This window comes from Vicia villosa, linkage group LG1, assembly GCF_029867415.1.
Source record: "Vicia villosa cultivar HV-30 ecotype Madison, WI linkage group LG1, Vvil1.0, whole genome shotgun sequence".
Classification (NCBI taxonomy): Eukaryota; Viridiplantae; Streptophyta; class Magnoliopsida; order Fabales; family Fabaceae; genus Vicia; species Vicia villosa.
This window is the reverse complement of record NC_081180.1, coordinates 86,510,706-86,527,828: the sequence shown is the minus strand read 5'-3', so window position 1 is coordinate 86,527,828 and position 17,123 is coordinate 86,510,706. Positions and strand designations below refer to the sequence as shown.

Below are 17,123 nucleotides of genomic sequence, written 5' to 3'. Positions count from 1 at the left end.
TAATGGAAATTTTTGAGCTCATAAAGTCTAACACATTTATAAGGATACATATATGACCAGTGGGAGATTGTTAGAATTTTTTGGGGTCATACATGTAATAAATTAATGTGTTAGGACCATTATTTAATTAGCCAAATTAAAGTGATCTATTTAATGTAAAATTTATGGCTAAGGATGTAATTATCATGAAAAATATTGTGTAGATACCAAAAGTCTTATTTCTATTATTTGTGATGGGTAAAATTGGAATAAGAAAACTTGAATAATTATGACCCTTCATGGAAGGACATGAGATTCTAAACTTGAATAGGCATGACTCTTTATGAAAGGGCATGTAATTCATATAAATAAGGGGTTATGGTCCCCAATTGTAGACACGACACAAGAAAAATATCATAAAATATTTATTCTCTTTATCCCATTGAAAGAGAAACTAAGGAATTAAGGAATCTACAATTGGAAGGTCATTTTCCTATCAAGATCATCTTCTTCTCATTAAAACTTCATGGATCCTAAAGGTACGCTTCCGCTTTATATTTCATCATGAATTAAGTATGGGTTCATAATAAAGTCTTGATTAATTAAGAAAAATTTCCAACATATCAGCCCTAGTTCGGGGGTGTAATACTTTGCGAGTTTAATAAAATAAAATAAATAGTGTACTTATTTTTTATTTTATTGAATGCCTTCTAGAGCTGGATGTTTTCTTTTTGTGAGTTTAATAAAATAAAATAAATAGTGTACTTATTTTTTATTTTATTGAATGCCTTCTAGAGTTGGATGTTTTTTTTTCCTTCGTGCATTCCTCACGCCTAACCTTCATCTTCTTTTGACATTAAAATTTAAATACTCAATACCATTCCCAAGTCTCTACTGCTGTCGAAATTAGTTTAAATACTAATATCACCAATAATTATCAAGAATGTCATTCCCATGCGAGATATATCGCAAATTCAAGGAAACTCACGTCCCATTGAAATAAAAACTACTTAAATTTGTCAGCAAATCATATTTTAACTTTAAAAGTTATTATTGTTACGTTGAATTAGGGTTGTTATTGTAGTTTGGACAGTTTTGACGAAAAAAATTATCTAAACCGCAATAGAAAAAATTAAGCGATTTGGTTTGGTTCGATTGATTTTTTAAAATAAACGAACCAAATTAAACCAAATCAATGCGGTTTGGTTCGATTCGGTTTGTTCGGTTTTTTGCAAATACATGCATATATATGACAACATAACTTTGTATTTAGACATTCATACACTATCAAATTAAATAACAACAAAACTCGTCATATTTTGACAACAACTTTCCATTTAATATGTAAGAATTAAATTAGACAAAAGTGAAATAATAAACTGAAAATAATAGTATAAATCAATATAAATTATTATAATAAAACAAAAAAATAGAAGAGACGGGAAATTAGTAAAGATGAAAAAAAAAGAGTTAAGAGATTAAAAGTGCGATAAAAACGAAACTGAAATAGGGAACGTTTGCATAAAAATGAGAAGGTGAAAAAAATAATATAAGAGAGTAGAGATTAGAGAAGAAGAGAGAAGATGTATGTGACAAAGAAGGCGCGATAATGCTATTAGTGATTCGAGAAAATCGGGATTAAAATCATATGTGTAAGGACGAGAAAATTGTTCGTGATCACAAGGTTAAAGTATAATATGTTTAAGTTTGGGTTGAATGTGAGTTAAGTAAAAGTTAGTTTATAATATAATGCGGTTTGATTCGGTTTTGTTTGATTTACAAAATACAAACCACAAATCGAACCGAACCAAGCGTTTTGTTAAAAGATGATCCAAACAAATCATAACTAAATGTGATTTTTTGAGGTTTTAATTTGGTTTAGTTTGTAGTTTTCTAATTTGGTTTTGAACACCCATAAGTTAAATGTTAATAGCATGAACTTTGAATCTCACAATTGTGTTTTATGTATGAATATATTATTTTTGTTGTACAAGATTGCTCTTTAGAATTAATTTTTTTATAATAATATTAAAGTTTATATATGTTTTATAAATATGTTTGGTCCATATAAAAAAAATGGCATGTTTTAATATCTACAAAATTATTATTTTTGTAGTTTTAGTCCATATTATTAAACTACTCTGTATTTTTAAATGATTCTTGTACAAACATGTTAAAATGTTATAAAAAGTTCTTTGAAAAAATAACTCAAAATTTGATTTTTAAGTCGAGATTTTCATTAGTTTTATTATTATCTTTTAAAATTTAAAAAATTCATATTTAATTCTTCTCATTTTAAAAAAATTCTAAATTTTGATAAATAAATATTTTATAGTATTATAAACATCTACAAAAAAATTTAATCAAATATTTAAAAATTAAAGAGTAATAAAATAATTTTCAAAATTTTAGAAAATAACAAAGACTAAAATTACAGTAAAACTTTTAAAAGGATCAAAATATATTTTTTTTTTATAGAAACTACAAATAAATTTTGAGATATTTATAAGTACCGAAAAGATATTTAACCCTTATATATATATATATATATATATATATATATATATATATATATATATATATATATATATATATATATATATATATATATATATATATATATATATATATATATATATATATATATATATATATATATATATAGGGTTAAATACTATTTACCCCCTGCCAAACTAGCGAGATTCGGTTTTCCCCCTTATTAAAAAAAAATTTAGCCTCTGCCCCTTAAAAAAAAATTCTCCAAAGGGAAACCTTAATGAGGGAGATTCCATCAGACCTGCCTACGTGTAATGGATCTTCTTACTTATGTGGCTGTTTGTGACACCGTGACAAGGTCTCCTCATATAATTTAGGATTTAGGGTTCACGATGGTATTCATTCTGATTTCATCCATTGTTGCTCTTTCAATTTCTTCACCTTCAACGTGGGTTTATTCCCAAATTTTAGGGTTAAACAATCTCTTCTTCGTGATTCCAGTTGCTTCATCCTTTCTTCTTTTATAACCTCACCTGTGGAAATGGAATCCAGTAAAAGTATCGGTAGCAGCAATTCCTACATCTCCAACGTGAATTTGAAGGTCCCTACATGTGGATGCAGTCGTCCTATGAAGACGTGGGTAGCTAAGACGTTGAAGAATCGCGGACGGAAATTCTGGAAGTGCAAGAATGCAGGAGTAAGTTTTTAGTTATTTCATTTTTTTGTTAAATGGGTTTACTGAAAGTTGGATTTAAGATTGTTGTTTTGTAATTGCAGATGGAGAATAGTTGAGTTTTTTATTTGGGATGATGAAATCAGCAGTTCGGAACATTTATGCAAGGACTGTGAATTGGCAAATATGAAGGTTAAGTTGATGGAAGGAATTCTGGAGTAATGTGTTTTGGTTGTTCAATTAATGTGATTTAGTATGATTCATTAAAGTTTTATAATTTGTTGAAAAGTTTGGTTGATAATGTAGCATTCACACAACCATTGTACCATAAAATTACTTAACTGACAAAATGCATAACATTGTACCAACATTGTACCAAGATACATCACCATTGTACCATAAACAAATGACATAAACAAAACATTGAAGTTCACTAGCATTATACATAACTAGGACTTATACATAATCATGACTTAATACTTCTTCTTCAATTTCTTCTTCCCACGTCTTGACTCAACATTGTTCTCTTCATCAGTTAATGATAATGGTTCTTCAGAGTTAGCACCTGGGCCAGTGATTGGTTTTTTAAACCAGAACAACTTATGTGTTTCACTTATCCTCCTCTTGATTGGCTTGGTAGGTGACATCTTTTTCTTACCTCTCCTTTGTGAGGTTCCATCCACAGCAGAGCATTGGGTAGAGTCAAAGTCTGGCAGGCCATTTAATACAGACCATTAACGTATGGCATACCTAAATTCATCTAGGGAGTTGAATTCCATACCCCACTGAAATTTAAAATCCTTATTTAAATGCTCCTTTTTGAACTTTTCAAACTTTTGGACTTTAGCTTTCTCACTATCAGACAAATCAGGATCAGAACTTTCCAACTCATCACTAATATATTCATCTTCCTCACAAGGTTTGTCTTTACTAACACTAACATATTCAACAACCTTTGGGATCTCTTTCTGTGGTAAACTTATATCTACCCCTTCAAGACCATCAACAAGTGCAGTGACCCTCTCATCTTCACTATCACCTAGCCCCTCAACCTCATCTTCATCACTTCCTTCCATCTCACCAACCTCATTAACACACCTAGGAAGTCTTACTGTTGCTCCCATATCTACAACATCATGCTCTATAAAAAGTTCCCCATCTATTCGATTAGCACATCTATATGCAGCAAAGTCATAACAATCGTTATCCTTTCTAATCTGAAAATAATCTTCACATATTTCACGAATTAGAGTCCAGATTCTATATGTCACTTCCCGGTAACCCCAACCCATCACCAACCTATGTATACTATCCAATGTAAACTCTTCTACACGGAGTTCCGAAACTAACAACGACATACCACCTCTATAAATCGTATGACCGTCGTTCAGAAACACAAACTCTCCACCATATTGGAGTACATCTTTGAACTTATCGTTACACTGAAATCAGAATAATCATACATTACAAAAACCCAACATTTACCCTAATCTTAACTGAAAAAACGAAAAACTAGCTACACATACCTCCTCATCACGAACGAAGGTTCCTTCTTCTTCGTTCTTGTTTGCATGCATGACTTGCTTCTCCTGCTTGGACTCTACCGGCTCCTTTTCCTTTTTCTTCCTTTGCTTGGACTGTAACGGCAGTTTGTTAGCCTTTGACGGTGCCGGAGCCTTATTCTTACAAGCACGCTTCTTCTTCCCCATTTCAAGTTTCTAACAATGTTAAACCCTAACATTGCAAGGGGGGATTATGTATATAAGGATGAAGAAATATGAGGAGACCTTGCCACCGTGTCACAAACAGCCACATAAGCAAGAAGATCCATTACACGTAGGCAGGTCTGATGGAATCTCCCTCAATAAGGTTTCCCTTTGGAGAGTCTTTTTTTTAAGGGGCAAAGGCTAAATTTTTTTTTAATAAGGGGGAAAACCGAATCTCGCTAATTTGGCAGGGGGTAAATGATATTTAACATCTCTCTCTCTCTCTCTATATATATATATATATATATATATATACATATATATATATATATATATATATATATATATATATATATATATATATATATATATATTTAATAGACAATTTATGTCTAGCAGAATTTGAGTTTGAGACTTTGAGAGAAACACACCCTCAAAACTCAAACTTTCACCGGTGAGTCACACACATTTAACCCTAATATTAAATTTACTCTTTAGAATTATGAGCTAATTATCAATTTGCATAAAATATTTATTTTATATTACAAAATAACATATTCAAGTTTGCTCTATAGAATTAAGAACTAATTAACATTTACGTTAAATATTTAAAATGAGTCTTTTTATATATAACAAATAAAAAAAACCATATATTGTAAAAATGATGTGAAGTTAAATAATTGGATATTATGTACAACAAAATTCTATAGTAAGATTACAAAAATAATTAGAAATTGTTTTAATCCATATTTCAATAATTTTACACATTTTTTAAACTTTTAATTTTGACCTTTTTAAAATGATTCTTATGCAAATATTATTTATGTTTATTTAAGGGGTTTGAAACTCCACTAGATGACTCTTCCCTTATTGCCTAACATATTTTTTTGTAGTGTGAAATAAATTGCAAACAAATACATGTTCCTTTCGAAAGCTTTATAGCATAAAAATAAACTCTCGGAGGGTCAATAATAGAGAGCTACAAAAAAAATGCTAAAAACTCCTTTAATTAGCATATGATAAACTGCTTCATGAAGAATCTTTCCTTGGAAAAGAGCTTCTAGTATGGGAAAGACTTTCATGTACCGTGTAAATAGCTATTTTGACAAATAATGGATATTTATTTGAGTTTCAAACACATAATATTAAATATACCTTTCCCTTCCACTTCAAAATTACATAAATATATCTAAACCATTGTGATATATAAAAAACAGAAAACATATAGCAGGCACCAGCATTGCTACATCTATCATGGAAGTGTCATCAAAGACTAACAAACACAGCAGGACGTCTTTCCAACCCATCTTTCTCCTTATTCTTGTTTGCTTTATGAATTTTGCAACTGCTAAAGCAAAGAACGATGATGATATTCCATCGGTGTCTTGCTCAGACAACAATGAAACTACTCCAAATAGTGTGTTTCAGTTGAATCTCAAGAGCCTTCTCTCATATTTATCTTCCAACGCTACTGCCAACAAAGAGTTCTACAGCACCACAGTAGCAGACATAAACAACTCCTCCAATACAGTCTATGGTATGTTTATGTGCATGGGTGATGTCCCTGCTCATCTATGTAGTCAGTGTGTTACATATATGACTCATTACAATTTATCAGACTCAGTAATAAACTCTGATTGTTCCCTGTCCAAAGAGGTTGTGATGAGCAATGACAATTGCATGGTCCGATATTCCAACAACTCATTCTTGTCCACTGCTGACTTAATTCACTATTCTAGCTCTTGCACCTCTGTCAACATGTCAAATCAGGCAATACTTGAGGGTTTAGTTTCTGAAACTTTGAATGGAGTGGCAGATGAGGCAGCCAATTTTTCAACTGGAGTCAAGAAATACGCTACAAAGGAAGCAATGATATCTGAATTTCAAACCCTTTATTTTCAAGCTCAGTGCACACCTAACCTGTCACCACAAGATTGTCGAAAATGTCTGAATGGAACCATAAAGTGGTTACTTCAGTCTTGTGAAAGTAAAAGTAGCAATATAATAGTAGGGAACTCTGAAACCTACAGTTGTTACATCAGAAATGATTTGTACCCTTTTTATCGCCCTAGTAATGCTCCAACCCCACAAGAACTTGTCCCAGCTTCCAATACAATTGATTCAAAATACTCGCAGCATCTTTCTTATCTTTCCCACAATTGCTCAAGCAATGAAAGCATGAATTATGATTTTCAGTTACATCTCACAACATTATTCTCTTTTCTATCTTCAAATGCCACCGAAACTAGTTTTTTCAAGACGACTGTGGACACATTCCATGGTCTCTTTATGTGTCGTGGTGATATATCCCTCTCCCCAACCATGTGTCAGTTATGTGTCCAATATGCAATCAAAAGAATATCATCAGAGTGCCCTTCCTCCAGTGAAGCTGTAATTTGGTACGATAAATGCTTACTCCGTTATTCCTATCATTTTCTCATTTCAGATATTGATACAACCGTACCTAAATTTCACCAATTCAATATGGCCAATACTTCTCACCTCAACATGCTGCAAAGCTTCACTAATTGGAAACTTGCAGATATTTTATCTGAAGTGCCAAATTTGCAGACAGGAGATAGTTCTATAAAGAATTATGAAACAACATCGGTAAAATTAAATAAACGTCAAACCATTTACACTCTTGCTCAGTGTACACCAGATCTGTCTGATGAGGATTGTGACTCTTGCTTGCAAAGCATTTTCCAGAACGAAATTCCTTGGAATAGTTTGGCAAGTCCCGAGGGGAAAATTCTATATCCAAGCTGCTATATGATGTTTGGATTGTCCCAATTCTACAACAATGGTGATGAAGCAGAGGAGTTTGGGCATGTTAATCCTCCTCCAACAACTAAAGGTGAGGTTTCATTCAATTAATATATCTTCCATGACTCCATTCAATAGTAAACAAGTAATAGAATTCAAGTGGCTAATAAACTTTAACTAAAATTGAATCAAATAGTTTGAACTGTACCTAGGTACAATTCTTGGATGAAACAATTTTTCGTTATGTTTTAATAACCTTTCAACCAAAGATTAATCAAAAAATAAAGAATCACGATAAGTTATAAAGACAATATGTAGTATTTTGCTATTTATCATTTCATTAGTACTCTTTATATGGAAAGACATGAATAACTAGTTATGGTTGAACTATTGAATCTCTAACCATTAGAGCAACATTATTTACTACTGGTGTAGTAAGGAATTTTTATGACTATCATGGATTAACAAATTTTTTTGGTATATGTGAAACACATGTTCATCATTTGTACAGAAAATGAAAAAAGAAGCTTCCGAACGATCGTAGTTGTTGTCCCGACCATCCTTTCAACATTACTATTAGCTTTTTCCTGCTATTTGCTAAGGAAAAGAGCGAGAAAGAGCAGCTATAAAACCTTAATTCTAAAAAAAAATTGTAAGTGTTCTGATTGAAATTTTGTAACAGCTAACAAAAAAAAAGTAAATTAATTCATATGTTAATTAATTTGTAACTTCCATGAAGATTTGCTAGTTCTTTTAACAATTCAAACATATTTGTCTAGTTGGTCATGAAAGTACCACTTTAGAGGGTTTGCAATTCGAAATGGCTATAATTAAAACTGCAACAAACAACTTTTCACATGAAAACAAGATTGGCGAAGGTGGATTTGGACAAGTTTACAAGGTGAGCAACCATGACAAAGTTTATTCATATTACTTTATGACAGTTATTTGCATAAATGATGGTTTGTTTTCTAATTAGGGAATTCTTTCTGATGGAAGACACGTAGCTGTTAAGAGACTCTCATCAAGTTCAAATCAAGGCATAGTTGAGTTCAAGAATGAAATTTTATTGATAGCCAAGTTACAACAAAGAAATCTCGTGGCATTAATAGGCTTTTGCCTAGAAGACAAAGAGAAGATTCTTATTTATGAATATGTGCCAAATGGGAGCCTTGATTACTTATTATTTGGTATGACATTTCAACTACACCTCTTTTATTAGTTAATTTGAAAAGTTATCCATGCTTTTAACTTTATGCACTATATCTTAAACTAATACAAGTGGTTGATTACAAAACATATCTCTTTTAGTTTATGATTCATTCAATAAAATGTGCAGATACTCAACAACAATGTTTAAGTTGGGATGCACGTTACAAAATTATTGGAGGAACGGCTTTAGGAATTCTTTATTTGCATGAATATTCTCGTCTCAAAGTCATACATCGGGATCTTAAACCAAGTAATGTTCTATTAGATGAAAATATGAATCCTAAAATATCAGATTTTGGCATGGCTAGAATGGTTCAAATAAATGAAGATCGTGGACATACAAACAAAATTGCTGGAACTTGGTAAGTTTTAAACTATTATCTATATTTTTTTAGTCAAATATGCATTTCGTCCCTAAAAATATTCTCATTTTTATTTCCAACAAAAATGACCACTTCAAATATATTTGTCTCTCAAATATATTGTTTTTTTTTAATTATAATAAAACATGTCCAATGAAAGCTCGTGTGGGAAGTGATTTTTTTATGACGAGACATTGTATTTTGCCTTAAAATATTAGTTTTAATAAATTAGTCATTTAATCTTTAATGATCTTTTGAAATTTGAATTATTAAAGATTAAATTAATGATATTTTAAGTAGGGAGGACAAATAAGTTGGATATGTTTAACCCACCATTTGTAGCAGGCACGTGGCACTTGCATAAGACACATGCTACTAGAGTTAAAAACGAAAGACAGTGGTTTGAAGGAAATTTTTGTAGCGATTAAAAACCGAAGTTGACATATTTATAAGAACAAAAAACCATGTTTAACCCTCTATTTTTTTTTTTCATTCATAAGCTTTATTTCTTTCTAACTTAAACTTTCTTTTCATAGGGGTTACATGTCTCCAGAATATGTAATGTTTGGACAATTTTCAGAGAAGTCAGATGTTTTTAGTTTTGGTGTCATTGTTTTAGAGATTATTACTGGAAAAAGAAATATAAGTCCTTACGATCCACATCATATTGCCGAAGGCCTCACAAGTTATGTGAGTATGTTAACCTAGTTAGTCACTTGAAATTTGTTGAAATTGAGAAAAACTTGATGATTTGATTATTTAATTTGAAAAATTCTACAGGTATGGAGACAGTGGATAAATGAAACTCCATTAATCATATTGGATTCAAAAATAGAAAATTATTCTTTTATTGAAGTTATTAAGTGCATACAGATTGGTTTGTTATGTGTTCAAGAAAATCCAAATGTCAGACCAACAATATCAACGGTTGTTTCATATCTCAACAGTCATTCACCAGAATTGCCATCACCACAAGAACCAGCATTTTTCATACACAGCAGAATGAATCAAGAAGTAACTGCACAAATGGAATCAAGTTCTGCCAACAATTTTGTATCATATTCCGTTAACGAGATGTCTATAAGTGAATTTTATCCTCGACAATAGGTTAATTCATTTTCATTAAGCATATACTTGTCTTCAAACTTTCATCGCTACATAATTTCGCTTACTAATTTTACCTTTTTTTAACTATAGTGACATATGTCTAATTGAAGTCCACATGGCAAGTGTGACATGACTTTTTTTTAATGACATGATATTACATAGACTTAAAATATCATTAATTGAATAATTGAACTATTTAATATTTAATCGAAATTGAGGGTTGAATAGATCAACCCATTGTGTTAATGGCTCAAGAAGTTGGAGGAGTTAAAGTACTGTGTTTCGAACTCTGGCCAAGGATAAAATACTAATATAACAAGTAACAACCCATTAGAATATTTGTGATTCTCTATTTCTCAATGAGTTTTTCTATTCTCTCCCAATAGATAATTTTGGTGTATTTTAGCTAATTTGTAATATTTTCTAGTTTTGGAGTATTTGTCATAAAGGAAATTATCGGGAAAAAAAAGACGTTGATTATGAAGATGTCAAGATAACGACAATGACAATAGAAATGAAAACCAATGAACACTATATCAAAATGCAATAGTGATAATATGTTCAAACTGGAATGGATAAATCATATACATACTGATTTTTGCCACGCTTACTTGAAAGTCATAGTTGGAGAATCATTATATTTGTATCTGCATAAACCAAAAGGCATTGTTTTTACAATTTCATTAGGCTACTAATTTAACATTACAACATTGTTGGTAAAATTAAATTGGCTTCTATGCTATCAAGATGGCAGTAAAAAGAAGAGGCATTAAATCATTAAGCCAAATCTGTGTGAAAATTTAGTAGAGACATTTTATCAAACAGTTGTGGGGTGTAAAGTACAGGCAGCAAAATCAAATAAGATTATATAAATACCAACCCGAGCCTCCAGCTTGATCAATCTTCCCGCCATAGAGATCTTCCAGGGAGTGATGAGCCCATTGAATCTTAGATTGTTCCTAGCTCTCCAGATTTCATCTATGATATTAACAAAAAGGCTGGATGATTGTTTCTGAATGGCAGGAGGAACGACCAGCAATATTAAAATTTAAAACTCAGAAAGATCTTGCATTGAAAAGACTAAAAGATTTGAATTAAAAGTAATGGCCAATCAATTTCAAGTCTCAAGAGCAAAAATGCAATCGAAGAAAAGGTGGTCATTACTTTCAGAATGAGACCTACACAAACTCCGCATATTATTACTAGTTAATACCACTTTACTCCCTCTAAAAATATTTATTGAACAGAGCTTTCTAAAAAAAATTTAAAAAAATTGGATCAAAATTCCAAGAGAATCTGTATACGTGGCATGCAAATGTGGCATTTTTCTATTTTTTATTTATTTTTAATTTCCACGTGGAATTTTGTTGTTTTTTTCAAAAATTTTATTTATTATTTTTTTTCTTTTATTTTTTTATTAGTTTTAAATTTTATTTTTATTATATATAAATCCGTAGGTATTGTCAAATCCGTAGGTAAATCCGGAGGTATTATCAAATCTGTAGGTAAATCCGCAGGTATTTTCAAATCCGTAGGTAGATCCGCAGGTATTTTTAAAGGTAAATCTGCAGGTAATTTTAAATCTGTAGGTAAATCCGCAAGTAAATCCGTAGGTAAATCCGCAGGTATTGTCAAATCCGTAGGTAAATCCGCAGATATTGTCAAATCCGTAGGTAAATTCGCAGGTATTGTCAAATTCGCAAGTATTTCTAAAGGTAAATCCCCAAATATTTTTAAAGGTAAATCCCCGGGTATTTTTAAATCCGTAGGTAAATCCGCGGGTAAATCTGCAGGTATTGTCAAATCCGTAGGTAAATCCGCAGGTATTTTTAAATCCATAGGTAAATCCGTAAGTAAATCCGAAGGTATTGTCAAATATTTTTTAAAAAACATAAAAAAATAATAAAAAAAATTAAAAAAAATTATTTCCACGTGGCAGTGCTGACTGTGCCACATTGCTTATGTGTTGTACAGTCAGCACTACCAAAAATGCCACGTAGGCAAGATTCTAAGAATCTTGGCCAAAAAATTTGATATCGGTCAAATTTGATGGAATCTTTATTTGGCAAAGTTTGTCCAATAAGTTTTTTTTAGAGGGGGTAAAGCAAAACACGCCTATATGACAGGGGGTAAAGTGGTATTAATCCTTATTACTATTACATTTTGATATACATGGTGTTCTTCGTTATCTTGATAGAAACTCATCGAGAGATAGAATCACAATTCTAATTAATTACTCAATCCGTTCTTTTTTAAGTGTCGTTTTAGAAGAATTTTGTTTTCCTATTTAAGTGTCGTTTTATAATTTAATGTTATAATTTGTCATTTATACCCTTATTTTTCAATAACTCCACCTCAAATTTTTCAATTAGTTATTGAAAAAAAAGTTTGTATGATTGAATTTATTTGGAAAGAGAAAAATAAATAAGGGTATAATAGAAAAAGTAACTCTAATAATATACTATATTAGTTGAAGAGCTTTTTGCTAAAACGACACTTAAAAAGAAACGAAGGGAGTAGTTAATTCTGCTGTAAAAAAAATTAATTAGTTAATTCTTGAATAAGTAAATATAAAAATAAGTTGTTATATTAAATAGTTAAATTATTTAATTAAGGGTTAAATATGCGAAAGGTTCCCACAAATATATCAACATTTAATTTTAGTCTTCTAAAATTTTTCGTTAAACAACGTCTTCACAAGTGTGTTTTATTTTCTTTGACACGTATGATTTTTATTAAAATAATTATTTTTGTTTTATATTAAAGGCAAACGTTTAAACCCTAATCCCTTTCATTCATTTTCGTCTTCTTCAACTATATTTCGTCTTCTTCTTCGCCGAACCCTAATTTCCTTTCATTTGTTTCTGTCTTCTTTAACTACACTACGTCTTCTTCTTCGCTGAACCCTAATTTCCTTTCATTCTTCTTCGTCTTCTTCAACTTCACTTCATTATCTCCAAAAATATTGATAGTATGTCATCTTCATATAGGCGGAGTAAATCAGTATCGTATAGCAACCGTCCAGGGAGAAGGTGTGGGTGTACTGCTCGTATGATATCATACCATTGCAAGAACAAGCGTAATAAAGGGAGACTATAATAGAGATGCTTGTTTTGGCAAAATGAGAAAAATTGAAATTTGTTCATATGGGATGGTGATATTGCACAAGGAAAGGATGTTTATGAAAGTGTAGATGAAGAATGAAGCAAAGATGAGAGCAAGGTGGGGAAGATTCAAATTGTTGAAACTTTGAAGGAATTATATGAATCTTTAATGAAGAAGAACAAAAGATTGCAGATCACGGGGAATTTAGATGCATTTTCTAGAAAGCTGAAGTAAATTGGTCTTGCATTTTCGTTTATGGTCAACATATAATTGTTATTGAAGTGTAAATGTTAAAATACACTACCCTTGTTCTTCTAAGTTTGTAATAATGGTTAATTGATGTTGAATTGTTCAATTATGTAACCGTCACTATTGCAATGCAGCTTAGTTATGCAATGTACTATAATTTTGTATAGCCTATAATTTGGTTTAATTGATTTTGTAAGTTTCACTTGGTATGACCTATAATTTGGTTCAGTTATGTAAAGTACTATAACTTGGTACGACTTATAATTGGGTTCAACTATGTAATGTGAAGGTTCAATGAAACATAAGAAGGGGGTTTGAATTGGATTTTAAGATTAAATTTTCCGTTCACCCAAACACAAACAAAACAAATATAACAATGATAAAAGAACACAAGTACTTTTATCTTGGATCCCCTTTAACTAGGTTAGTCCAATTCACTTGCCAAGATGATTTTTTCTTCTCAATAAGGACTTAATCCACTTATCACATATTTGATTACAAACACAAACACCACATTCAATGTTTTCTCAAGGATTTGGACTATACCATAGTCCCTAAAGGAGTTACAACTCAAAGACAATATGTCAAAGACTTATCAAGTAATCTGACTAATACTTAGTCACTCAAGGAAATAAACCAAAAGTTAGAAAAAAAGCTCGTGTGTTTACAGAATTACTTCTACAATAAGCAGATTACACAAAAAATTAAGATAAAAGGATTACACTTAAATCATTTGAAAATTAAATGCTTTAAGTGTTTGAATCTTTTTGGTGTTCTTGACTTTCTTCTTTCTGAGTGTATTTCATACTATCTTGAATCTTCTTATTTCTTTTCTTTCAAATCAATTCGTCGCTTTTTCCAATCTTATAAAATATCCATATATAGATGATGAAAAATAGATCCACTGGAGGGTAAGATGGAATTTATTTTCTTTAATGACTACCATAGAGAAAAGCAAAAGTTGTTGAAAAGATGACGAATATTACAATACTTTTTTGATTTATAGCATAGTAGAGGGAACAATTGGCTTTGTACTATATTCACACTTTTCTTCATTCAGAAGATACTAATCCAGAGGCTTCGTATAAGGAATGATGAAGCTTGATCTGATATCAGAGCTTTTCTTCAGTGCCTAGTTGAAATTGAGACTTCAGAGTCTAGATGAGCTAAGGCCTGAGATAACAGAAGCTTGAATTATCAAAGTCTTGAAGCTTCAGAGTCATTATCAGAGTAGATCTGGATGGATAATTTTAGAAGTATTGACTTGATAGTTCATATGCATATTTTCTTAGTAAACACATCTTTGTATTCTTCAAAGGTTTAGAGTGTGTTTGATGTTCGAAGATTAGAGTTGCTTGTTCATATCCCAGAACTTCAATGGTTTAGAGTTCAAAACTTGCTAGTTTAGAGTCCAAATTCTATATATCAGAAGATGCGCACTAAACAAATAATTAGAGTACAAAATTATTCTCTACACAATGTACACTTTGTTATCATTAAATAAGTGACCTATAACTTTGACATAAGGTGCCCTTTAACTTTGACATAAGGTGACCTATTTGATATGACCTATAATTTGGACAGAACATCTCCTATAACTTTTACATAAGGGGGCCTATTAATTGGACAAATTATGACCTATACTTCTGCATAATTGTGATAGATATATATTTAGAAATGCAAACATATTTCACTAAAGAGTAATTGCAAACATCTCATTACATATGTAGTACATTACAATCATTATATATCAAAATAGTAATTGATCCATTCATTACATTACAATACACATGACATGATGGTTATAAAACACCATAAAAATATCTTTTTCAAAATACAAACATAAACATAACATAAATATCTTCTAGACTGCATCTTCAAAGAGTCTTCACTAAGTTAGCCCCTTGCAAATGTCTTCCCAATTTTTTAATATATCCTACCACCACCAATCACTTCTTCTATGGTTTCCTCTTCAATGATCACCAACAGATTATCATGTTTTTCACCAGGGTCAGATACATCCTTTTTTCCACTTTACTTTAGCACTTTTGTTGAAGAGTTGTCTTCCACACACGTTCTTTGCAAACAACGGTTTTATCCTAAATGTTGTGGATGTTAAAATTTTACTGCACAAGACAGTATAGTTTCATTTTTTCCCGTCCTTACATACCACCCTACATCTATTGGAATCATTTTCTTCAAATCTCACATCCCTACCATTCAAAATATATACTCTAGTAGAGCATCTTCTTCATTTAACCTGATTACACATGGCCTTTCATCACAACTATCATCATCAACCCCACTTTCCATTTCATCAGTCACGTAGTCATCTTTAATGACATGTTCCTTATCCATCTCTTCTATTATAAATATGTTCTTGAGTGGTTCACTTGGGGCATCACTATTAGCAATAGTTTTAGTTCTAGGTTCACCATCAACATTTGCATCAACCCTTTTCATCCTATCATCCTCAATATCATCAAAGTGTACACCTTCCAATATTCATCACTAGAATCACCACTAAATTAACTTAATTTTTCATCCTCTTCATCACATGTCTTACCCTTGCCATTCTCTCTAACCCTATCCATAAAGGTGGCCTCTCTTGTAACTAGTTTTGGATCATAGAATATCTCAACTTCACAATTATTTCCAATAACATATATTGATAACTCAGAAGTATCTCCATCATCCCTAAATTGTTAATATTCTTCAAGATATCATTCATCATGTTTCGACCACATTTTAACAACATTAGCATCAAACTCAGGGTCAATCGCTTTCACTTAGTCGCATTCTTCAAAAAAGACCAATAATCAGGATCTTGACTACTAAATGCATATATTTCCCCACCATTATATCTTATGTCAAGGTCTTTTACAAAATAACCCTTTGTGTAGAACATAACCTAAAATCTACCTCATGTACAATAAATTCACTAAGGTTTACAATTTACCAAATTAGGTCAAACAAATACGGTATGCAGTAGAAATACTACTTATAAATGGATACAGATACAAAATCAATATTAATAATAGAAGAATGATTCTTTATCTAACTCTACCATTAATAAATATGCAACAAAGTGAATTACCTGGGACCGCTGAATGCGACTAATTTGGACCATGCTGGCTTGCAAGTGAAAGGAGGGAATAAAGGCAACGACAAGTTTGCTGTTAGGACCACACGAAAGAAGCTTTGTTCCAGGACTACACATAAGTTTTCAAAGTAGAGTTTGCTGTTTTAGGGCTTCACTCATTCTCTCGAGCTGGAAATGTTGGTGTTGTTTGAAGGACCAATTTTAGAGGGACTAAAATTGGAACTGGGACCAATTTTAGGGCCGAAAAGATTTGCGGGGATCATTGTTTGAACGACAATTTTAGAGGGTCTAAAATTGAAGGTTGGCATATTCATAGGGACTAAAAACATATTTAACCCTTTAATTAATGATATTTTAAGTCTCTA

General features: G+C 31.3%; 1 protein-coding gene across 1 annotated transcript; it reads left to right on the top strand.

Annotated features, from left to right (window-relative positions):
* The first annotated feature begins 6,081 nt into the window (after window positions 1-6,081).
* On the top strand, window positions 6,082-10,356 carry LOC131643434 (cysteine-rich receptor-like protein kinase 10). The gene is made up of 7 exons (XM_058913645.1): window positions 6,082-7,711; window positions 8,132-8,239; window positions 8,400-8,521; window positions 8,600-8,810; window positions 8,960-9,194; window positions 9,731-9,884; window positions 9,975-10,356. Exons 1-7 carry the CDS (start codon window positions 6,109-6,111, stop codon window positions 10,299-10,301), a joined length of 2,760 nt encoding a protein of 919 aa, XP_058769628.1. The 5' UTR covers window positions 6,082-6,108; the 3' UTR covers window positions 10,302-10,356.
* The last annotated feature ends 6,767 nt before the right edge of the window (window positions 10,357-17,123 follow it).